The 25,010-nt window shown below is 41.0% G+C and overlaps 1 protein-coding gene across 2 annotated transcripts; it reads right to left on the minus strand.

Moving 5' to 3' along the window:
* Positions 1–790: 790 nt before the first annotated feature.
* Positions 791–25,010, minus strand: LOC127653060 (uncharacterized). 2 transcript variants are annotated; one of them, XM_052139568.1, is made up of 3 exons: positions 24,545–25,010; positions 4,870–5,000; positions 791–4,243 (listed from the first exon to the last, which is right to left on the minus strand). In XM_052139568.1, the coding sequence occupies exon 3, from the start codon at positions 4,222–4,224 to the stop codon at positions 2,746–2,748; it is 1,479 nt and encodes a 492-aa protein (XP_051995528.1). In that variant the 5' UTR covers positions 4,225–4,243; positions 4,870–5,000; positions 24,545–25,010; the 3' UTR covers positions 791–2,745. The 2 variants fall into 2 exon arrangements, with proteins under 2 accessions (XP_051995528.1, XP_051995526.1); XM_052139566.1 differs by lacking the exon at positions 4,870–5,000.

Here is a 25,010-nt window from a genome sequence, read left to right on the forward strand (position 1 = left end):
TCAGTAATGCTACAAAAAAATATAAATTTTACAAAAATATTAATTTTACAAATTTAAACTTACAATTTTTGAATTTAACATGAGTTTCTGAGACAGAATGTTCTAGAATTGTGTTGCTTTAGTTAATTTTAATTAAGTAAAGTGAACAACCCTTTTTTGAGTGTATATACACTCACTGAGCAGCACTTTATTAGGAACACTATGGTCCTAATAAATTGCCGACATGGTCTTCTGCTGTTGTAGCCCATCCATCTCAAAGTTTGATGTGTTGTGCATTCTGAGATGCTATTCTGTTCACTACAATTGTACAGAGTGGTTATTTGAGTTTCCGTAGCCTTTCTGTCAACTCAAACCAGTCTGGACATTCTCCTTTGACCTCTCTTATCAACAAGGTGTTTCCATCCACAGAACTTCCACTCACTGGATGTTTTTTGTACCATTCTGAGTAAACTCTAGAGACTGTTGTGTGTGAAAATCCCAGGAGATCAGCAGTTACAGAAATACTCAAACCAGCCCGTCTGGCACCATCAATCATGCAACGGTCGAAATCACTGAGATCACCTTTTTTCCCCATTCTGATGGTTGATGTGAACATTAACTGAAGCTCTTGACCCGTATCTGCATGATTTTATGCACTGCACTGCTGCCACATGATTGGCTGATTAGATAATCGCATGAATAAGTAGATGTACAGGTGTTCCTGATAAAGTGTTAGATGAGTGTACATCCTCTGTTGTTTATTATATTAACAAAATAGAACTACAATCATTTATATTTGTCGTTTCCATCTACTATAAAAAAATTATTTTCATATACAAATGTATCTACCAAAGATAACAAGTAATACTTTATTACAAGGACTCAATGTGAAAAATGTCATCAAACCCACGTACAGCTGAACTCCATGCTTTTCTTAATCCAGTAAACAGGTCTTCTGACAAAAGTTATTTTCATCCAACAACCATTTTGTATATTTCTGTAATGTCAGTTGTCAGTGTGAATGGTACATGTGTGAACAATAATTCCAAGATGCAACGATTCTGAAATCCATGAGGCACATGTTTTGTGGCAGGCAATTGAAGGTCACATCCTGAGAAACCCTTCATGTCAATTAAAAAAATTATGCTGGCCAATAACGAGTCCTTAACCTTTTGTTGTAATAAATACACATATACAGGTATGCATAATTGCATTGATGTATATGTTTCACATATTGTACATTTATAAAGAAATATATTAATATATTAAGTACTTATGCTTACATACTACTTAAAAAGTAATACATTATTGTTTGTATACTATAGATACAATAAAACAAATGTACTGTTAAATAGTATCAGAAAAGAATGTTGAGACAAAAAATCAATATGACCAAAATCGTTGAGGTTTTCTTGTTTGGGTGAGTATATAGTTAACAAACAGGCATAAGGAGGGATACAGTAGACCTGATGGATGACAGCAGAGTGGAAAATGTCATTTTAAAGGTATAGTTCACACAAAAATGTTACCTGGTCTCATGTTATTATACCAACATTCTAGCAGAATTACTTTTACATGGCTTATTGTGTAATGAACACTTAGGGCACTAAAACAATTACTTTTAGTCTCTCTCACACAAATCCAGAGAAAAATGTTCCTTACACAATGCTATCTTATGAAATGAAAACACTTGAGTGCATGACATGAATTCATTTTAACATTTGCATTACATAACCAACTACAGTACATTTACAAGCTTGGTGGTAGCTCACCTGTTACACTTGAAGAGCATGCGAGTCAACAATGTAGTAGAAGCACCACAAAATCATGTGGTTGATTTAGCGGTTGCATTTTTCATGTATCATTTGCTTTTTATCAGTTAGTTTTAGGTTTAAGGTTGAGGGTAACAACCGATAGAGTATTAACCTTTGCTCTTTTTTAGTGCCACCAGTTGGCATTTCACTTCGGAACTGCCGTTATACAGAGAAAGAAATAACTGCAGATAGAGCTCCAAAAAGGGGCGGGAGCTTCAAACCGGGAGGTTAGGGAGACCCTAACCTAACCCTTTCCCTAAACCTAACCGTGACTGGAAGAGATGCCCCCTTTTGGAGTTGGCACTATACCTTTTTGGATTAACCTCACCCGCATATAGAGTAACTCCGCCCTCTTTGGAGATCCCACCCCTATTTGGAAGTCTCTGTGCTGCAGCTATACCTATTTGGTTATAAATGTAATAAAACACGTAATATAATGTTGTAAAAATGTCACCACAATCATTATTTTCATGAGATCAGGCTCCTTTAGTCACTTCAAACCCATATGATTTATTTTTCTTTTGGACTTAAAATGAGCTATGTTGAGAGCTAAAGAGGCAAGGCAAAATGTTACGTGAATTACAACCTAAATTAGCATATGGCTTTAAAAGATTTGGAATATAGCACACGAGTTTGGCCTAATTTTATGGTATTGTTTTGTCCTTTTTAGAGCTTCAGAGAATGGATCACCATTCCACCTCCCATCTTCCTAAACATCTCTTTTTGTGAACCACTGAAGAAATGAATTAATTGGCATTCAAGCAACATAAGGGCTAGTAAACATGACAGAATTTAAATTTGTTGTGTGAACTATCCCTCAGCGGGACACTGGGGTACAGTGATGAGATTTTGAGTGATATGCAGGGACATCTGGAAAAGAAATCCCCCTCACAGACTGTGGGCAGACTGTGAGGAACGTATGTGCTGGATGAAAAGAGACAGACAGTCCAAATTATCTGTACCTTCTCCCTTCCTGCTCCCTTCCCCTCTCTTTGTTGTATGTTCCTCTAGTGAGCAGCACACATACACAGGACGAGTCAATACGGATCCACCTCCAGCCTACTCTCTTATTCTCATCAGAGGTAAGCGCACGCACATACGACTGCTTGGTTTCACACTTGCTCATCCAGTGTCTATTATCCACTCCAATGCATTCGGCCCCCTCCACCCCATGTACTTCTCCTGTACCCAGCTGAGATGGCTTGCGGCACCTTGTTTCAAAAAAGTACTGCTTTATTGGGCCCTTCTGGGTCTGTATCTCTGGCAGCACTGTGACTGTTTTGCTCATCTGGTCTATTGCAGTCTTCTTATCCGTCACCCACTTGTTTTCGGCCTCACATACTGAGCGTTCACGGCCTTGTGTGCTGTGGCCGATATACCGCTTGTGGCGGACTAGTGTGTTTGGGTTGTGGGAGGATGTGAATGATAAAGAGGGGCCATCAGAGCCAGAGAGACCCAACAGTAAGTTTCTGTATGACTCTCGGTCACCTCCCTCTCTGGATGGGGTTAAGTCCATAAAGTGGTTTTCCTCTAAATCATCAGCCAGCAAGCCTAACTCCAGCATTAAGAGCAAAGGTGGGTGTTTGGGTGGGGAAAGGGCAGGGGAGAAGAGAACCCGGGGATGGGCGTCCAGTAAAAGCATCTGATCTTCTTCCCATAGGCCTACGTCATCTAACCCTATGCCAAGTTTGGCTCCCAGCACTTCCTCTAGTGTGTTCATTGCCACCACCTCAGCACTACCTCCATCTTGCTCCCCCAGTGTTCCTCCATTGCTGCTACCATCCGATTGTGAATCTTCCTGGATTGGAAACATCTCCAGAGAGATGTTTGTCTTCTTAGAACCATCAAGAACCTCATCTTTCAGCTTACTTCCTGTGTTCCTGTCATCTTTAAGAGAGTTCTCTGTTCCAATACTGCTTTCTTCATGGCTAAGTTTATAGTCTTTGAGAATGTTGTTGCTCAGGAAATCATCTGGACTGGCTTTTTCTGCCAATTTTTTTTGCAATTCATATTCCCTGTGTTCATATGACCTGGAGGCATCTACTCTGGTAGTCCTACCTCCCCCGGTGTGGTCCTGTTTTTTTGTGGTATTGAAAAAAATGTGTTCTGTTAAAAGGTTTTCTTGGTTTGCTCTCCTGTTGGATAAATGGTTCTCCTCATATGTAAATGTGCTGTTTATTACTTCACTCTGTTCATGTTTATCAAATGTTCTATGAGGAGCTTTGTCATGTCTGCTGTAGTTCAAATTGCTGCTGTTGTTGTGAGAAGTAGCATCATGGGAGTTGTTGTACATTGATGAGTTGACCGGCATGCTGCTGTTGCTATTGTTTCTGCCAGGCTCTATCGTCGCGGCAACAAGCCTGGGCACAGGACTTTGAGGGAAAGGCAGGGCCGAGGCGATCACCATGGCAACCAGGGGAAGCCAGTGCATCACTCCCAAGACGTGTCAACTACAAAGAAATTGATATAAAAAAGAGTGCAATTAGAAAGCGTATAAAGAGGATGAGTTTAAATGGATAGTTCATCCAAAAATGAACATTCTGTCAACATTTATTCACTCATATATATATATATATATATATATATATATATATATATAAAATATTTTTTTGGTCAGTGAACAGAAAAGGAGGCAGTAAGTTAGCCTCAGTCACCATCAAGGTCAGAAATTCAGTTTTTTTAATAAGTGGTTATGTTTATGGTTCATTTTCAGGGACATGTTTTACTATTTTACAGGCATTTTTTTTAACCATATAAAACGCACAATTTGTCATCTTTTTATTTGAAATAATTACATTTAATACATTTATTGAAATCAAAATAATTAGATAGGATTTTAACTAATAACCAGGCATACAATACAATAATAAGAAATAGTAATAACACTGCCCTACGCTCGTGCGCAACGCCTTATCCAATTTTCGTGAGAGCGTTAATTCTAAGTGCATTTTTTGTGTCAACGCAAAGCACAAAAGGTGTGGGTGGGAGTGTTTGCGCTATCTGTGGGTGTATGCGCCCAAACTGTGGGTGTACTGTATGTAAATGAAGTGGCGCAAAAAAAAGGTTTATTATTTACCTGAGAAATAGGTCATTGCGCAAAGATGTTTCAAAAGCAGGTCTTATCTCAGTGCAACGTCCAAACACAGTTCCTGCATTTGCAGTTTGGAGATTTCACCAACAGGTGGTAATAAAGTCCATGTCCAAACTCTGAAAATACAGTGGATTTTCAAATTATGTCAACAACGATCATTGTTGTAGCCATATGAAACAAATATTTATGAGATTTCTGTTAAACTATCTTTAGGTCATGGTTTATTTTTTATTTATTATTATCACTATTATTATGCTTATGTTTACAATTGTATTTATGATCTAATTTGTATTGGTATTTTTCCATCTGTTGTAATCATACCATAGGTTTTGATTTGGTATGATTTTTTGACCACTTCACTATTTTGAATATATTTTTGTTTCGTTTGATGTGTGATTTGAATTTTAAAATATTTTTGTTAAAATTTTGTGTTTCAATAAAGGAATAGAATTTTTCAAAATCAAAATCGATAAAGAAGTGAAGAGCGTTCCGATACAATCACTGTTAATTCTAGCCATGAATTGTGTATCAATAAATGAAAATTATTAATAATTCTTACATTCTCTATAATTTAACAAAGTGTAAATTCAAATCCTGATGAGAATCACATTCTACATGCGTTTAAAAGGAGGGTGTCACTGTCATAGAAATACAGTCAGGTCCATAAATATTGGGACATCGACACAATTCTAATCTTTTTGGCTCTATACACCACCACAATGGATTTGAAATGAAACGAACAAGATGTGCTTTAACTGCAGACTTTCAGCTTTAATTTGAGGGTATTTACATCCAAATCATGTGAACGGTGTAGGAATTACAACAGTTTGTATATGTGCCTCCCACTTTTTAAGGGACCAAAAGTAATGGGACAGATTAACAATCATAAATCAAACTTTCACTTTTTAATACTTGGTTGCAAATCCTTTGCAGTCAATTACAGCCTGAAGTCTGGAATGCATAGACATCACCAGATGCTGGGTTTCATCCTTGGTGATGCTCTGCCAGGCCTCTACTGCAACTGTCTTCAGTTCCTGCTTGTTCTTGGGGCATTTTCCCTTCAGTTTTGTCTTCAGCAAGTGAAATGCATGCTCAATCAGATTCAGGTCAGGTGATTGACTTGGCCATTGCATAACATTCCACTTCTTTCCCTTAAAAAACTCTTTGGTTGCTTTCGCAGTATGCTTCGGTCATTGTCCATCTGTACTGTGAAGCGCCGTCCAATGAGTTCTGAAGCATTTGGCTGAATATGAGCAGATAATATTGCCCGAAACACTTCAGAATTCATCCTGCTGCTTTTGTCAGCAGTCACATCATCAATAAATACAAGAGAACCAGTTTCATTGGCAGCCATACATGCCCACGCCATGACACTACCACCACCATGCTTCACTGATGAGGTGGTATGCTTTGGATCATGAGCAGTGCCTTTCCTTCTCCATACTCTTCTCTTCCCATCACTCTGGTACACGTTGATCTTTGTCTCATCTGTCCATAGGATGTTGTTCCAGAACTGTGAAGGGTTTTTTAGATGTTGTTTGGCAAACTCTAATCTGGCCTTCCTGTTTTTGAGGCTCACCAATGGTTTACATCTTGTGGTGAACCCTCTGTATTCACTCTGGTGAAGTCTTCTCTTGATTGTTGACTTTGACACACATACACCTACCTCCTGGAGAGTGTTCTTGATCTGGCCAACTGTTGTGAAGGGTGTTTTCTTCACCAGGGAAAGAATTCTTCGGTCATCCACCACAGTTGTTTTCTGTGGTCTTCCGGGTCTTTTGGTGTTGCTGAGCTCACCGGTGCATTCTTTCTTTTTAAGAATGTTCCAAACAGTTGATTTGGCCACACCTAATGTTTTTGCTATCTCTCTGATGGGTTTGTTTTGATTTTTCAGCCTAATGATGGCTTGCTTCACTGATGGTGACAGCTCTTTGGATCTCATATTGAGAGTTGACAGCAACAGATTCCAAATGCAAACAGCACACTTGAAATGAACTCTGGACCTTTTATCTGCTCCTTCTAAATGGGATAATGAGGGAATAACACACACCTGGTCATGGAACAGCTGAGCAGCCAATTGTCCCATTACATTTGGTCCCTTAAAAAGTGGGAGGCACATATACAAACTGTTGTAATTCCTACACCGTTCACATGATTTGGATGTAAATACCCTCAAATTAAAGCTGAAGGTCTGCAGTTAAAGCACATCTTGTTCGTTTCATTTCAAATCCATTGTGGTGGTGTATTGGCTAGTTGATTTTACGAACGTTCCATGATTGTCAGACGTCACTGGTGGGCGATGGTATTTCCGGTCTAACGCTATGTTAGGTTCATCGACGACGCCGGTAACTGTCAGGTAAGACTAGGACCAGATAAACATGGCTTTCTACACCAGATCCCTTCAACATCTGCCAAGGATAACGATAAATGACGTACACCGAATAATTCAAGCGTCATCATCAGCTCCCAAGAGCAAGAGGGAAAAGGGTTTCAAGATATACGTCTCTTCATTCATTGATAATTATGAGGGTAAGTTATGCTATGTCTTTAGCTAGCTGTAGCCCTAACGTTAGCGATGATGCTAGGTGACGTTAGGCTAGAAAGTAACCTTTACAAAATAATTTACGATTATTAAACGATTAATTTTAGTTGTTGGTCACATGTGGTTTATTATATGTTCATTTTACTATCTGACATTGAATAAATGTATGGGCGTTTCTTCAACAAGGGGCACTTTTAGGCTTGTGAAGTTGAATAAAAAAACTTGTTCAAAAGTCACGTAACACCGTCTCATAAGTTTAAATTATTTGTCTAGTTTTAAGGTCTGTAAGAGGACAAACTTGGATTACAAGAGAAGTTATGAGACTGTGTTAGTCTCATAACTAAGAAGTTATGAGTTATTCTGTTTTTAGATAACAGCAGTGAAATGTCATTTCCACCACATCTCAATGCTGTTATTTAAAAACAGAATAACTTATGTCAGTCAAGAATTGTCTAGGATCATTTTTGTAACTAGTTTTATCAGTTTTACCACAATGTACAATAATTATACATTTGTCAATGAGATAAATTAACTGCCCTATGGACCAAACGGTGAACTGTACACCTGTCACACTCTGAAATGTAATACTGGTTTGGGCAAGAGCTTATTAGAAAATAAATGACTTGCATTTTTATATTAAGTAGAGCATGATCTCAGTAAATTGTGGATACATTTTTAATGTGTGATGAGAACTTTTTAAATATTTTTTAAAAATGTGGGTGGTGATGGAAATTACAATGAATTAACGTGAATGTAGAGAAACAGTGGAGATGTTTATTAGAAAAACAATTAAACTCATCACACTCAGTAAACTCAATTCACAAAGCCATTAAACATAACCACAACTGTTTTTAGTGTAGTGCTGAATTTGATGTATACAACTGATTTGTCTCACAGATGAACGGTTACAGTGCATACTGTAAATAACTGACACAACTGATGGCAAGGCAAAAATATAAGCAATAAATGATGCAACAAAATAGAATTTTCATTCATCTAAATGAAATCAATTAATATAAAAGTATAATTTAGAAATAAAAATAATATTATAATCTAAATATAAAAAGTATTGTAATGTATTATAATATAAAAAGTATTACACAAATCTACTCTTGCAATCCATATCAATTGTACTTTGGTCATATTTTTAAAAAATTACATTTTTGGTTACAAATTACATAAAAGTGCCCATAGTCTAAGAATCACCCATATACTAATGACTTGTGTTGTTCAGTTACATGTATTGACAGTATTTGGTTATCCCCAGTATCAAGTAAAGACAGACAGGGAGAGTCAGCATCCGTGCTACCTGTCATAGATCTTTGAGGAAACATGAGAAACCTCACACCATCAGAATAGGATGAAAGACAGTTCAGTTGTTTGTCTGATCCAACCAGTTCTGTTCTGGGGCTTCAATTTGGCAATGATGGGTTAAACTGGCAAACAAATGTATAATTACCTAAACAAGTTGAACATCTTAAGACAACTATCTAGCTAGCCAAACGTTTGAAGTAGGTAACACTATGATGACACGTGCCTGCCCTATTAGTGTTCTAGTAGACCTACCATTCCTATATGAAACCCCAGAAGCTGGTTGTTGAGACAGTTGCTTTGCTGTTTATATTGTGTTGTGTTTAACTTACTTTCTTACTAACCCTAAAGTAACCTCATTCTCTAACTCATAGTAGCTAACTTGAAAAATAATGCAAAATGCACTTTTGACTTTGAGATATCTGATCAGTTTGTGATCTCTGCTGATTATAACACACTTTTTTGTTTTTTAAAAGATTGTCCTAGAAGACTCCACTCCTGTTCAGCTCTATGAGGTCGAGTGCTCCTGTGTGGCTGGCAGAGCCTTAATCATAATGTTGCATTACTGTATCAGACTGTACAAAACATGTGTTTGTGTGAAAATCAATGTAAATAGTTCTCTTTAAGAAATGCACATGTATGTACATAAAAAACAAACCCATACAAGGTACCTTTTGTTATTATGAATTCAGTGTTAGTAGTTATTAGATTACATTAAATTGTATTGTCATTTAGCAGAGTACAGGTACAGAGCCAATGAAATGCAGTTGACATCCAACCAGAAGTGCAAAGAAGCATTAAAGTACTGTTGAGTACTGTATTATGTGCAGTTATGTGGACTAGTTATCTACTAACTCATACAAAATGTCAAACGTTGCATCACAATGTTACAATTATAGGAGCCATGTTATTGTTGAGTGTAGTATGACAGCTTGTGTCTTTGTATAATAAATGTCTGAATTAACTCATGTATTTGTGTTCCTCCTGGCAGTGTAAAACACAATAAATGACATGTAAACATTGTCAATATTTCAGACAATTTTCTGAAAGGTATATCACAAGATACAAAAAACAAACAGCATAGTAAATTACAAAATATATAAGCAGTATATGGAAGCTCATAGAGAAAAATACAGTCCTTGGCGCTGGTAAACAAAAAATTGTTCCACTCAAAAGACATGGCACAGCTCCTTGAACAAGTTTTCAGGCGTCCTGTGGTTATGATGAAATCTTCTAGCTTAAAATGTCGACTGCATACCCGGGTGTTATCGGTAGGAGTGAAGTTCTCGCGTCTTATCTTGACTAGCCACTGAGCTCGTACCTCAGGCTGATGCGGAAAACGATGAAAACTTCAGAATTATACCTCGATGAAACGGCACATCGAGGAACACTACAATGTAATTTAGAGTTGCCAATTTGATACTGATATGTAAGACGTTTCTTATTTACTGTTAACATTTTACATACGGTACTCACTGATAGCTTGCCACTCACTCTTCCACAACATCTACATCGGAAATACCGGTAGTAACCTAAACCGGAAGTCCCCCCGCCCACCACGCAGATTTCGAACGTTCGTCGCGTCACCTGTGCACATAGCGAATAGAGCCAAAAAGATTAGAATTGTGTCGATGTCCCAATATTTATGGACCTGACTGTATAACTGACATACAACAAGGATGCATTTATTGCACAAAAGAACCAGTCCATAGAAGAGTCCATATTTCTATTCTTCTAATTCATTGCATACAGTCCATTTACACTACCAACTTATGAATGTGCTGTCTTTGTTTATATATCGCTGGTGCTTGACAGGGAATGGATTATATAATAGGACGCAAATGGTGGAATAACTGGATAGCGCTTAGCGCATGCTTGCACATACACACACAAAAAAACTTCCTGGCCATGCCCATTGACTTTGCGTGTATGACTTATGGCATTGTGCTGCACTTAACTTTAGTGTTCTTAAAATAGGGTCCTAAAAGTCCATTAGACAATTATTACATTTTTACCCCACATTTTGAATTCCAAGGGTTTGTGAAATTTAGTGCCATTTTTGCTCTAAGCCTCCATTAATTTCTGACTGATCACCATTCACTTTCTATGCATTTTTTTCTATACAACAAAAGTTAATAGCCCCTTAGGCTAACAAATGTCTTTTATGTACCACAGAAGAAAGAGTGTCATCCAGGGTTTGGAACAACATGAAGGTGAGTGAATTTTGAAAGAATTTTCATTTCTTGGTAACCTAAACCTTTAAGATTACACCACAAACTGCACTTAGAATGGGCTGAATACCGTCTCAATAAAATAAGGTAAAATAAGTCTAAAACTGTAAAACTATACCTTTACTGCTTCAGCATAGGCGAGTGGAAAAAGATGCAACATTTTAAGCAGCAGAATCATATCTCTGTGTACAGGAAGTGTGCGGCTGCAAAAATGCTTCAATATCGCCTGCTCTGGTTGGTCAGCTAAGACATGAACTCACTGGCTAGCCCATGTCTGGCAAAGCTTAGTTTGACATGAAGCCACTGACAATGTTGGTCTGGTGCTTGCCTAGTTTAACATGACGCCACAAATAACTCTAGATATGTAGAAAAGGTTGTAAATTTCACCACTTACAAGTTAAAACGCCATGAGCATGACTCAGGGAAAAATAAATATGCAGCTTAATTGTTTGTGGGAGAGCTAAAAAATAAATTGACATTCAGATTGCAATGCTGCATTAGGCTTCAAATCAATGCTCTGGTTTGGTTTTAAAGGGATAGTTCACCCATAAATTAAAATTCATAACTTACCAATCCTCATGTTTTTCCAAACCTATATGACTTCTTTTCTCCCTCGGATCACAAAAGGATTTATTTAGTTGAAAATCCAAGCTGATTTTTTTCCATACAATGAAAATGAATAGCTGTCAAGCTCCAAGAAAAGAAAAAAGCACCATTAAAGTACCATGAAAGTAGACTGGTTGCTTCACTTTCGTGGAAAAATCAGCTGGGAAATTGTGCTAAATAACTCCTTTTGTTCCACAGAAAAAAGAAAGTCAAATGGGTTTGGTACAACATGAGGCTGAGTAAATAACACATTTTCATTTTTGGGTGAACTAACACTGTAATTGTTCCAAAAGCACATATTTTTTGTTTGTTAGTTTTTCAGTGTCATGCTTTCCTGCATCCTTTTTCCATATATTTGACCTGATGATCCCACATTCACACACTTGTAAAATTGGGAACACCCCAGATATTTGGTTAATTTACTGACAGGAACAGCAAAGTTCAGCAGTTTTCTCTGTAAGACAAGCACCTGTGTGGTTACTAGCCCAGTGCTAGTGAGTTATGTGTTTATTTAGTGGGGGGGGGGGTAAAACTACACTGATGTATGATAAACATTTCAGCAAACACTCGCACAGTACTGTTAACCACCAGGTGGAAGCAAAAACAACACACATCCAAACTAACCGATGTGAGCTTTGTCTCAATATTGGCACTTGCATGGTATTTTAGATTTTTGTCAAAATGTAAAATTTGAGTAAAATACATGCAATGGTCCAAGAACGTATTTGGACACTTTAGACACACTTCTTTCAGCTGCTCCCATTATGGGTCACCACAGCAGACCATCTGTGATCCGCATATTTGACTTGGCACAGGTTTTACGCTGGATACCCTTCCTGACGCAACCCCCAGTGGCTGGGGAAGGACACATTAGACACACTAAATATTTATAAATATTTTTGCATTATATAACCAAATATCAAACCAAGTGAATTTTAAAGACAGCAAAAGCTACATTTTGTTAGCATGTAAATAAATGTATGAATACATCTTATATATATATATAAATTAAGGCAATACAGTATTAAAAAGCTTTCTGGTAGTCTCTACAGTACACCTATTGTAACTCTGCTTGGGTTTAGAGAATGGAGTGTAGTTCTGAGAAAATATCTACTTATTTTGCAGATGATGGTTTGGTTGATTGATTTGTATTTATTTATTTTATTTAATGCAATGAAATTCATACTTTTAAAGGAATAGTTCACCTACAAATGAAAAGTCGCTCATCATTTACTCACACTTATGCCATCCCAGATGTGTATGACCTTCTTTCTTCAGCAGGACACAAATTAAATTTTTTAGAAGAATTGCCCAGCTCTTTTGGTGCATACAATGTAAGTAAATGGGTGCCAAAATTTTGAAGCTCCAAAAATCACACAGGCCAGCATAAAGGTTCTAGCCACCATTCACTTGCATTATAAGGACCTACAGAGCTAAAATATTCTGCAGAAATATTCTGCAGAAGACAGAAAGTGATACAATTCTGGAATGCATGAGGGTAAATGAGGCATGAGGGATGAATTTTCATTTTTGGGTGAACTATTCCTTTAAGTATGGCTTTCCACAGTTTCCTAATACCTTTTGGGGCCACTATAAAGTAAGAAACAAATAATCACAGTGAAAATATTTATAGAAAAATGGGTGCAAACTTCATGAAGCTCCAACACACAGAGCTGTGATGCCCTAACGGGTGACTTGAGTTATTGTTTGAAGGTGTGACATTTCCTTATTACGTTCCCCCACTCTCCCACCTCATTTCCTGTCCTATGTCAACATGATCAATACTGTCCAATGTTAAGGCAAGGTGCAAATCCCTCATCAGTTCTGTTGTTGTTGTGCTGTGTGATGGGGGTGGGAGAGGCACTTACAGAGCAGGAGAGTTCAAGAAAAGAAGAATTCTTAGAATGTCAGTGGTGTTGGGGTGGGGGGGGGGGTACACCGTAAACTGTACACAGAATAAATGATTGTTCGTTTGGGGAATATAATCATTAGACTCATAGGGTTAGAGTGGGTGGACAGGAAGTCTGACGTGAAGTGAAAAATTACTACTTGTGACACTCATAATAACACCGCCCCACTCCGGACACTGTTTTCTAAAAACATTTAAGCCAGGCAAACACGTTCACTGACATGCACATAATGTGCAACTGAGCCTGCAGTCACACGCAGTAAAAGAATGCCAAAAACTCGGTACATATGCATGCCAGAACATGGGGCACTCAATGTATAAGTACACACATCCTGTTTACGTTGAACATCAAAGCAGGTATGCTATGTGCTAATGAGGCTTTATCGTGGCTGTTCGTTCTGATATATGCAAATGTACTTGTTTAACGGGGCTTGGGTGTAGAAAGTGCTTGTTCTCATGATACATTCAGGTATGTTCACAGATAGATGTGTCATCAGGTGTTCTCACACACACACGCATGAGGTAGGTAGAATCGTATTTTATGCACTTGACAGTCCTACTGTCTCATAAACTGCAAAATGTCAAGATATAAAAGCATGTGGCTAGAAATCTATGCATGTGGGAGGGGTGAAAGAGTTGAAAACCAGAGCATATATTTTCTTGAACAATGTTCAGCAATGGTCACACCAAATGACATTTGGACGCACAGCATAATTATTAAAATTATTATTTAAATTTACAGGCAAAATAATAGGCCACGTAAGCTTAAAAGTCATTCTTCCAACACATTTTTTTTTCTTTAAGTGTCTTTTTGATATCATATCCACATGATGGTCAGTTGTGGCAACAGCAGCACACCAGCAGTTTAAAAGGTAATTAGTTTGAGTGGTAATGATCTTCAAGGTGTATCCAGGGATCCTTTGCATTCTGCTATTTAATTTCACTTCTGGTCCTTGAACACTTTTGTGTATGGTACAACATTGTCGGTTACACCACATGATTTACCATGAAACGATCTTGGGGAATAATGATGGGAATAACAATGAAAATGTATTGGAGTTTTGTTCATTAATACAGAAGAGTTATGGAATTATGCTAAATATAATAACATTAAAGTTCCAAAACTTTTTGAGTGAAGTTAAATATATTTTCAAAAGAGAAGGTATGGCTGAACGGTTGCACCACATTATATTTTAGCTAGCACTGGGAATTTAGGCTAACACGTTAATTTCCGCAATTAATAGTTGACTGTTTAACGTGTTAAAAAAGTCTTCACCCCGCAAGTGGTGAGCCAGGTATGGGAGAGATACAGGCAAGCTGCATTAACCGAAAACACTCACTGTCATCTAAACTACTGTCAAAAGCGAAACCGTGCAAGAGAGACCCAGCGTGTGCATGATAAAGACTGAATGGCAACTTGAGAAAATATTAGTTAAATTACTTCAGCATTAAATTGGTTTGTATCTGAATTTATAGTGTCTAATAATGTATACTTAAGTTTCTCCTGCCAATAAAGCTTGATATTAATTGAATTTGCCCATTTGATAAAAAAAATTCAACTGAACAACACAAGAAGATTTTGCCCAACATTTTATTAATTACAGCATGTCCACCGATTTTAAGGCATGTATACATATACTTGTCTCAAAGATAAACCCGTATAAATTAGTCTAATTATCTATTTTAACATGTACAAAATTAAAAAATGACAATAAATGATGACTAACACATTTTTTACAAGTTCTTTGAGACAAAGTATAAAGTAAATATATTTATGTTTATATTTTATATTTATATGTTTGTTTTAATGCACCATGTACTATGATTAAACACGATTAATCACAAAAACTTAATTCATTTAAAAAAAAAAAAAGATATGGATTCACAGCCTTTATTTTAACAATTGTGAAAATTACCTACATAAAAAAGCATGGGAAATTAAACATTTGTTACACATATTTTAAAGGTACTACATACACAGATGGTCAGAACAAGAAGGCATCACATCTTTGACTCCAAAACATCTTAAAACAGCCTAAGACCCCAAACATACTCTTTTGTGGTTGAAGGCAGTATGTGTGTGTGTGTGTGTGTGTGTGTGTGTGTGTGTGTGAGCATGTATTTATCACTTTGTGGGGACCAAATGTCCCCATAAGGATAGTAAAACCCGAAATTTTTGACCTTGTGGGGACATTTTGTCGGTCCCCATGAGGAAAACAGCTTATAAATCATAATAAATTATGTTTTTTGAAAATGTAAAAATGCAGAAAGTTTTCTGTGAGGGTTAGGTTTAGGGGTAGGGTTAGGTTTAGGGGATAGAATATAAAGTTTGTACAGTATAAAAACCATTATGTCTATGGAAAGTCCCCATAAAACATGGAAACACAACATGTGTGTGTGTGTGTGTGTGTGTGTGTGTGTGTGTGTGTGTGTGTGTGCGTGCGTGCGTGCGTGCGTGCGAGCGTGTGCACTTAATTGAAAAGGGTGTAGTACATGAGAACGTGTGCTCTTTGAGAGGAAGGCTTGTTGGTTAATGTGCATGTTTGCTTTGGAGCGTGAACACAAACAGCCGGGCAGGCACACACACGTGCAGGAGACATATCGGTAGTCGCTGGCTGACATGCAGAAGCACTTCATCAGCACGCTCCATTTGCAGCAATGACATGCTTCACAAAAACTGCCATCAAGCCCCATCGAGTGGCCCTACACTTTCTCTCCTCACCTTATACACTAGCCATGGCACAAACTCAAAAATTAGCTCTCTATCTCCATCCTCACACAAACAAACTTCAAGCTCCTCAACACAAACACAATGAACCCGTATGTTTTCACATGATCTTATACACTCTAACTGTACAGCCCTACCTCACGGGAACCCGCGCATACACGCATACACACATATCTTTGATCTGAACCCTCTACTCCCACCCCCATGTCAAGCGTAATCTATGATCTTTCAGACAAAAGCCACCTTAGACAAACACTCCAAGCTCTCCCACCGCGATTCTTATCCCCACGCTAGCAAAAACAGTAAGCCTGTTCCATGCTTATAAATGACATCTTCATAAGATTTTCTATTTAGTGCTTAAAATCAGCCTCTGGATCTCCTACTGTTTCACACTGTCACAAAACATGTCAGCCAAATTAACTATTGCAGATATATGGCCTTTGGTATATATCATCTCCAATCTGAACAAAAGCATGAGTTATTACAGACATTCTACAATCCCCCTGATGAGCCTTGACAACATGTGTGGTTATGTAAATGCCATGGCTTTCCTTTATCGGGGTAAGATCACAAATGGTTTAAGCAAAAAACAATTGCCACATATAGACTTTTGCCCACTAACCCGATTTTGCGTTGCATTTAAACACCTTTACTGGCATTCTTACCGGCTTATCTAGTGCGTATGACATTTTACGTTTTGAAGTCAAAAACTGTGAATAACACGATGGGTTCAGATCTCGTGTCAACGTGGTTTTCTTTCTTTTACTGATTTTTTTAATAAGCTGATTTTTCATATAGTTATCAGCATATTGGTGTGCATGTAAACACACTTAATGTTTGGGGTTTGCAAATTGGCTTTCACAGTGAAGTTGTACGGAGGGAGTATATATATATTATTCCTGTTCCAGTATCCTTCCAAATGTTTCTAATGTGCCTTCATTTTATTTTTTTACAAGGTCCCCGTTCGCATTTATCTGACTTTAACAGTTTAGGGGTGCGTTTCAGCTTGGATTGTTTCATGAACCTGCCACAATATAATGCAGGCCTTGCAAAGAGGATGTTATTGAAAGCGTTGATACTCATTTCACAAACAAAGAAGGAGCTTAGAGGTCTTAAAGGCCCAGCACTACACCACCCCATTTTATTTTAAGGATCAGAGAAAGGGAAGAAAATTGTATATTATAATTTTCTTAGTACAAAAAATTTTACTATTAGAAATGGACTTCGGGATATGACATCAAACATTTTGATATGATCCCTTTAACAGAGAAAAAAAGGATGCAGCTTAAATTCCTTCTTAAATCCATTTCCTTGACAGAGGTAATTTTTACCAATTTATAACCATTTACCCTTCTCTTTCTCATAAAATCCTTTTTGCCTCTTCATAATTTCTGGAAAAATTCAGCATACTGTACAGGCAGTGTTGTGAGTTTAATTTGAATAATCCGAACTCCTTTCCAAAGACTGAGGGGTAAAATCTACACTGTTGTATACAGGTGTTTCTGATAAAGGATAAGTAGTGATGTACCACTGGTGATAAATCAGTAGCCTATCCAACCACATCTGAAAATGGCAACAACACACTGAGATCCACATTCCACTTATCCCCAACACTTTCTGATTGGCTCCATCCGCACTTTTCTTCTTTCTGTCTGAGAAAGAACTTTCGTCTGCTTAAGATCCTGTCTGGTTAATATCCTTGTTGCAACAAATAAGGATGAAGAGTTCACAACACATTTCACAACTCAACATTCTCATTTGTTTCTTTAAGTTCTTAATGGGAAAATTCTGTCACTCTCATGTCTAACCTAACCAGTATGACTTTCCTTTCTTTCGTGGAACTCAAAATGAGATGTTAGGCATCATGATAGCCTCAGTCACCATTCACTTTCATTGTATGGGAAAAAGATACAGTGAAAGTGAATAGTGATTGAGACTAACATACAACCTATCATCCCTCTGTGTTCAAAGTAAGAAAGAAAGGGTTTGGAACAACATGAGAAGTAAATGATGACAGAGTTTTAATTTTTGGGTGAACCATTCTTTCCACACATTGTATTTTAAGAGAGAGGAAATAATTTTTTTGTGTGTGTGTTTTGTAATTTTATAAACAAAGGTTTTGAGCTCGTTTTATTTTCTGTTTTTATAGGTAAGCTGGTCATGTGAATGACAGGATGTGTACATGTGTTAATTATTGCTTTAATGGCTGCCTTCTGCCCATGCTCCTTCATTCTGCAAACACATTAACACTGACCTACTACTCTCATATGCAGGTCTCTACATACCTCTGTTTTTCCATACTTTCTCCATTGAATAACCCCTAAAATATTAAATGTATGATTCAACAAGTTCCCTTAATTTGTCATTTGGATGAAATAATCAGAGTTTATACAACAACACAAACAATACACACCTCTTTGTCAATGAAACAAGCCCTTACTTATGGAAGGCCAAATTATCTTTTAATGTTCCCAGAGTTACGCATCAAAATTGCATTTCTACTAGTTAGAATTCCAGTTACAGAGCTCTATAATTACATTTTTACTAGTAAGAACTCCTTTTATAGAGCTGTAGAATTTAATATTAACTTGTCTTGTTTCCATTGACTCCCATTTTAATTACAGAGCTCTTGAATTAAATTTTTACTAGTAAAGATGTCAATTAGAGAGCTCTATAATTAAATTATTACTAGTAAGAATTCCAATTCTGTTATGAATAAGCTTATCTGCACTTATACTTTTTATATTTAATTGATTATTCGATAAAACAATTGTTCACAAAAAAACAATTGCATTCTGAATACTAGAAATGTAACTATAGAGCTCTGTACGTATATGTGGCAGCGGGGGCGTGGTCAAGCACCCGTCCGGGAGAGAAAAGCGGTAAGGGCGCTCACACCTGAGCTAAATGATGACTAACACCTGTCTCTAATTTCAGTAACATGAGGAGAGCGGCATAAAAAGGGCAGGAGTGACAGAGCACGAGAGGGAGAACCCGACCCAGAAAGCGAACCCTTGCACGTTGTCAAACAAAAGAGAGAAAAATAAACTTACCCCTTAAGTTGACGTTTGTGTCTGTCCCGTCCTTGAACAGTGCTACAGTGGTGCAGAAACCCGGGACTATTTTTTTTTTTGTGATGGAACCAAGTCGCCCGTAGAGTCCTCCCAGCTGGCGGAAATCCTCCAGTCCCTCGCTAATCTCCATCAGGGCCACCAACAAACCCTGCTTGAGCTCCGGCAGGATCAAGATCGGCGGTTCTTTGAGGTCATGCGGGCTCAGGCAGAGGACCGACTCGCTATCCGGAGCCTCCTCAGCCAGGAGGCTGCGCCAGCATCAGCCGCGACCCCGGACACCCGCGCTACGCTGCTCCCGCCCATGTTACAGAAGATGGGGGTGGCAGATGATCCGGAGGCCTTCCTCGACTTGTTCGAGAGGACGGCTGACATCTGGGGCTGGCCGCCCGAACAGTGGGCAGCCCGCCTAATTCCTCTCCTGTCCGGGAAGCACAGCTCGCGGCGCAACAACTGCCAACGACGAGCCTCCTGGCTTACTCCAACCTAAAGAGGGCCATCCTGCAGCGGGTTGGTCGGAGCCCGGAAGAGAATCGCCAGCTCTTCCGGAGCATGAAGATGGAGAAGTCCGACCGCCCGTTTGCGTTTGTTCAACGGCTCCGGGACGCCTGTCGGCGGTGGCTGCTCGCGGGGACCGCGACGCCGAGGGAGTCATCGATCAGGTGGTACTGGAGCAATTCACGCAAAACCTGCCCAGGAGAACGGCGGAATGGGTCCAGTGCCACCGCCCGGCGTCGCTGGAGGCAGCTGTTCAGCTCATGGAGGACCACCTGGCGGCGATACCAAGGACAGATGAGCCCTCCCTCTCTCTCCCCTTCCCCTGTGTCTTCCCCTGTTTCCCCCTGTTCCCTCTCGCTCTGCTCTCTCCCCAGGTCCCGTTCCTGCCCCCGCAGGCGTGGAGGCTACAGTCGACCTGCTTCCCGGTCGTGGGAGAACCCGAGCAACCCTTCCCCGTCTTTCAGTCGCTCTCCTCCTCAGGTGGTGGCGCCCGCCAGCACGGGTGCGGCCGTGGCGCCTGGGCCGGTCTGCTGGAGGTGCGGGGACCCGGACCACTTCCGGGATCAGTGTCCGCTGATGGAGGTGGGGACGGTGGTGCGGGTCTCCGATGTCCCGCAGGCTGCCCCGGTCGGGCTGGAGCGTACCGGATCCCGGTAAGGATCCAGGGGGTACATACCAAGCTTTGATGGATACCGGCTGTAATCAGACCACCATCCACCAACGCTTGGTTCAACCCGGGCTTTGGGCACAGCTAAACGAGTGAGGGTGAGGTGTGTGCATGGGGATGTTCACAAGTATCCCTTGGTGACTCTGGCGATTAAATTCGGGGAGAAAAGCATAGTGTGGAGGCAGCGGTTAGTTCCCGCCTCACCCATCCGCTAATCTTGGGTACTGATTGGCCAAATTTTAGAAATGTATTAGAGGGAGTCTGTGCGGATGGGTCCTGCATGAAAGTAAAGAGATGTGTGATGTGCGATGCTTTGGCGGGGAGGCGGAGCCGGGGCCGTCCTCGGCTGCTCCGAGTGACGAGGGAAGGGGCGAGGGGTCACCCCTCCCCTCAGGGAGTTCCCTGAGGGGACTTCCCTTGGAGCAGTCGCGCGATGAAACCCTTAAACACGCCTTTGACCAAGTGAGAGTAATCGATGGTCAACAACTCCGGCCGGTGTCGCCATTTCATATCCGTATTTTTCAGTTATTAAAGATCGGTTGTATAGAGTGACGCAGGACGCTCAAACAGAGGAGGAGGTGACACAATTGTTGATTCCACGGAGCCGCCGGAAATGGTTTTCCAGGCGGCTCACTATAATCCTATGGCCGGTCACCTGGGGAACGGAAAACACTTTTCCGTCTAATAGCCCGTTTCTATTGGCCGGGCATTGGCGGCGACGTCCGCAGGTGGTGTGCGGCGTGCCGCGAATGTCAGCTGGTAAACCCACCGGCCACCCCAAAAGCGCCTTTGCGCCCCTTCCATTGATCGAGGTTCCCTTCGAGAGAATTGGAATGGACCTCGTCGGGCCATTAGAACGGACGTCACGCGGACATCGCTTTGTGTTAGTCCTGGTGGATTACGCAACGCGGTATCCGGAAGCAGTGCCTCTGAGCAACATCTCAGCACGCAGTGTTGCAGGGGCACTCTTCAAGATAATCTCCGGGTGGGGTTCGAAAGAAATCCTCACCGATCAAGGCAATACATTTATGTCACGAACACTTCGCGAACTTTACGAATTGTTGGGCATTAAGTCGATTCGCACTAGCGTGTACCATCCTCAGACGGATGGGCTGGTGGAACGATTTAATAAAACATTAAAAAATATGATTCGTAAATTCGTGCACGAAGACGCTAGGAATTGGGATAAGTGGCTGGACCCCCTGTTATTTGCAGTACGAGAGGTTCCGCAAGCCTCCACGGGATTTTCCCCATTTGAGCTGCTATACGGACGACGCCCACGCTGGGTCCTCGACGTCATCCGTGAAACTTGGGAGGAGGGACCTTCCAATGCCAAAAATGAAATTCAATACGTTCTTGATCTTAGAGCAAAACTCCATACACTGGGGCAATTAACACAGGAGAATTTGCTCCAGGCTCTAGAACGCCAACGCCGGCTGTATGACAGGGGTGCTCAGCTACGGGAATTTGCACCGGAGATAAAGTGCTTGTATTACTCCCAACATCGAGCTCAAAATTACTCGCCAAGTGGCAAGGACCCTTTGAGGTCACACGACGAGTAGGGGACCTCGATTATGAAGTTAAGCGTACCGATAGAGGGGCGCGCGTCAAATATATCACCTCAACCTCCTAAAATTGTGGAGGGAAGAGGCGGCCTCTGTGACGTTGGCAACGGTAGTTCCGGAGAGGGCGGAGCTCGGACCGGAGGTAAACAAAGCCTGCGATCCTAACACCCCGGTTCCGTGTGGAGACCACCTCTCACCACGCCAACTCGCAGAGGTTTCCGAACTGCAAAAGGAGTTTGCGGACGTGTTCTCTCCTCTACCGGGCCGTACAGACATCATACAACACCACATCGAGACCGAGCCGGGCGTAGTGGTACGTTGCCGCCCTTATCGCTTGCCCGAACATAAAAAAAAATAGTTCGGGAAGAATTGGACGCGATGCTGGACATGGGAGTAATAGAAGAATCTCACAGCGATTGGTCCAGTCCGGTCGTCCTTGTTCCCAAGAGCGACGGGTCTGTCCGTTTCTGTGTGGATTATAGAAAAGTCAATGCGGTGTCTAAATTTGACGCGTACCCAATGCCCCGTGTTGATGAACTGCTCGATCGGTTAGGTTCTGCTCGGTTTTATTCGACCTTGGATCTAACGAAGGGTTATTGGCAGATCCCCTTGACACCAATATCCCGTGAAAAACGGCCTTCACCACGCCGTTCGGATTACACCAATTCGTGACGCTTCCTTTCGGTTTGTTCGGGGCACCAGCCACGTTTCAGCGCCTCATGGATAGGATCCTCAGACCGCATACTGCTTACGCCGCTGCTTATCTAGATGATATCATCATTTATAGCAATGATTGGCAGCGGCACATGCAACATCTGAGGGCCGTCCTGAGATCGCTGCGGCAGGCGGGGCTCACGGCAAACCCAAAAAAGTGCGCGGTTGGGCGTGTGGAGGTACGGTATCTGGGGTTCCACTTGGGTCATGGCCAGGTGCGACCCCAAATTGACAAGACCGCGGTGATTGCGACTTGCCCTAGACCCAAGACCAAAAAGGGGGTGAGGCAGTTCCTGGGGCTGGCTGGCTATTACAGAAGATTTGTGCCTAATTATTCGGATGTCACCAGCCCGCTGACTGACCTTACTAAAAAGGGGGCTCCAGATCCGGTCCAATGGTCGGAGCAGTGCCAACAGGCGTTTATACAGATTAAAGCTGCACTTTGTGGGGGCCGCTTTTGCATGCACCTGACTTCTCTCTCCTTTTGTTTTACAGACGGACGCTTCAGACAGAGGGCTGGGGGCCGTACTCTCGCAGGTGGTGGAGGGAGAGGAGCCCGGTGCTGTACATTAGCCGGAAACTCTCCTTGAGGGAGACTAAGTACAGCACCGTAGAGAAGGAGTGTCTGGCCATCAAGTGGGCGGTCCTCACACTCCGATACTACCTGCTGGGGCGGGCCTTCACCCTCTGCTCGGATCACGCCCCACTCCAGTGGCTCCACCGCATGAAGGATACTAACGCCCGGATCACCCGTTGGTATCTGGCTCTCCAGCCCTTTAAATTTAAGGTGGTCCACAGGCCGGGGGTGCAGATGGCTGCCGCTGACTTCCTCTCCAGAAATGGGGGGGGAGTGGTAGGCAGGCCGGATGACGCCCCGGCCTGAGTCGGGCGGTGGGGGTATGTGGCAGCGGGGGCGTGGTCAAGCGCCCGTCCGGGAGAGAAAAGCGGTAAGGGCGCTCACACCTGAGCTAAATGATGACTAACACCTGTCTCTAATTTCAGTAACATGAGGAGAGCGGCATAAAAAGGGCAGGAGTGACAGAGCACGAGAGGGAGAACCCGACCCAGAAAGCGAACCCTTGCACGTTGTCAAACAAAAGAGAGAAAAATAAACTTACCCCTTAAGTTGACGTTTGTGTCTGTCCCGTCCTTGAACAGTGCTACAGTATAATACATACTAATTATTGTAGATCTCTTTAACTGGAGTTTTTACTAGTAAAAATGCAATTGCTGAGCTCTGTAATTCATTGGACATAAAATACCAATGGAAATCCGTCCACGTAATCTCCAGAAAATTCTTACAAAATTCTTACAAACGACTGTTTGCAACGTCAAGCACTTACATATTTCCATTGATCATGGTATAGGTATATATATTGGGGTGGGGGTGTCCTTGCTTGATTTAATTGATTATTGATTGGGGGGGTGTACTTTACCTACGCCACTGCTTGAGGCACCATTTGGGGTTCTTCAGCTGCCACACCGGCAGATAACGCGTGTCATAGATTTGTTGGCATGGTGAAAAATATTTGAGATCAAGTATCTATTTCTTTAGCCAAAAAGTTTACAACCCGTATGTCCAGAAGGAATTCTTCTTCTCGAAATCATTTGAATTAAAAACGCTTGACAGCTTGTGTGCAATGTGTGCGATCAACACCTGTCTCGCGTTAAATTAACTGAACAAAAACATCATCTGTCAATACGACACTTCAGATGCTATCAGCATAAAGTGTTTGAATATATAATGACACACCTTTTTTTCGCTGACATTTCAAACATAATGCGACCTTTTTACTATGACACTTGAAATACACCTACCGTTTAGGTGAGTTTCGGGCCACACGTATTTCCGGCGAACACCACATTGATTCCACAGTCCTCGAATCTCACGCAGAAATGACCAACATTTTCGTGCTCCACAACAACGCTCGCTTCACATGGCCTAGTTCAAATAGTCAACAGTATCATCTCCAAAATGGGAAGGTCCGAGCTCTATATCCACATGATAGAGAAGTTATCAGTTGTTTTAAATGCACCTTTTACTGTCAGCGCTGTCTTCAATGCGTTTCAGAAGGACTGACATGCGAGCGGTTAATTATCATTCTCCGAGCAACAAGACACCTCAGTCAGCGCGTGTATGAGCATGAGTCCAACTTTTCCAGAAGCTCAAATCGCCTACTTGAGCTATAATTGACCGTTTTAGAGACTTTAAATATAAAACAAAAGTTTAAATGATTCGTTAAGCGACGAAAAATTCAGAGTGTGCAGTAAGGTATCTTCATGA

The sequence above is a fragment of the Xyrauchen texanus genome, chromosome 12, assembly GCF_025860055.1.
Source record: "Xyrauchen texanus isolate HMW12.3.18 chromosome 12, RBS_HiC_50CHRs, whole genome shotgun sequence".
Classification (NCBI taxonomy): domain Eukaryota; kingdom Metazoa; phylum Chordata; class Actinopteri; order Cypriniformes; family Catostomidae; genus Xyrauchen; species Xyrauchen texanus.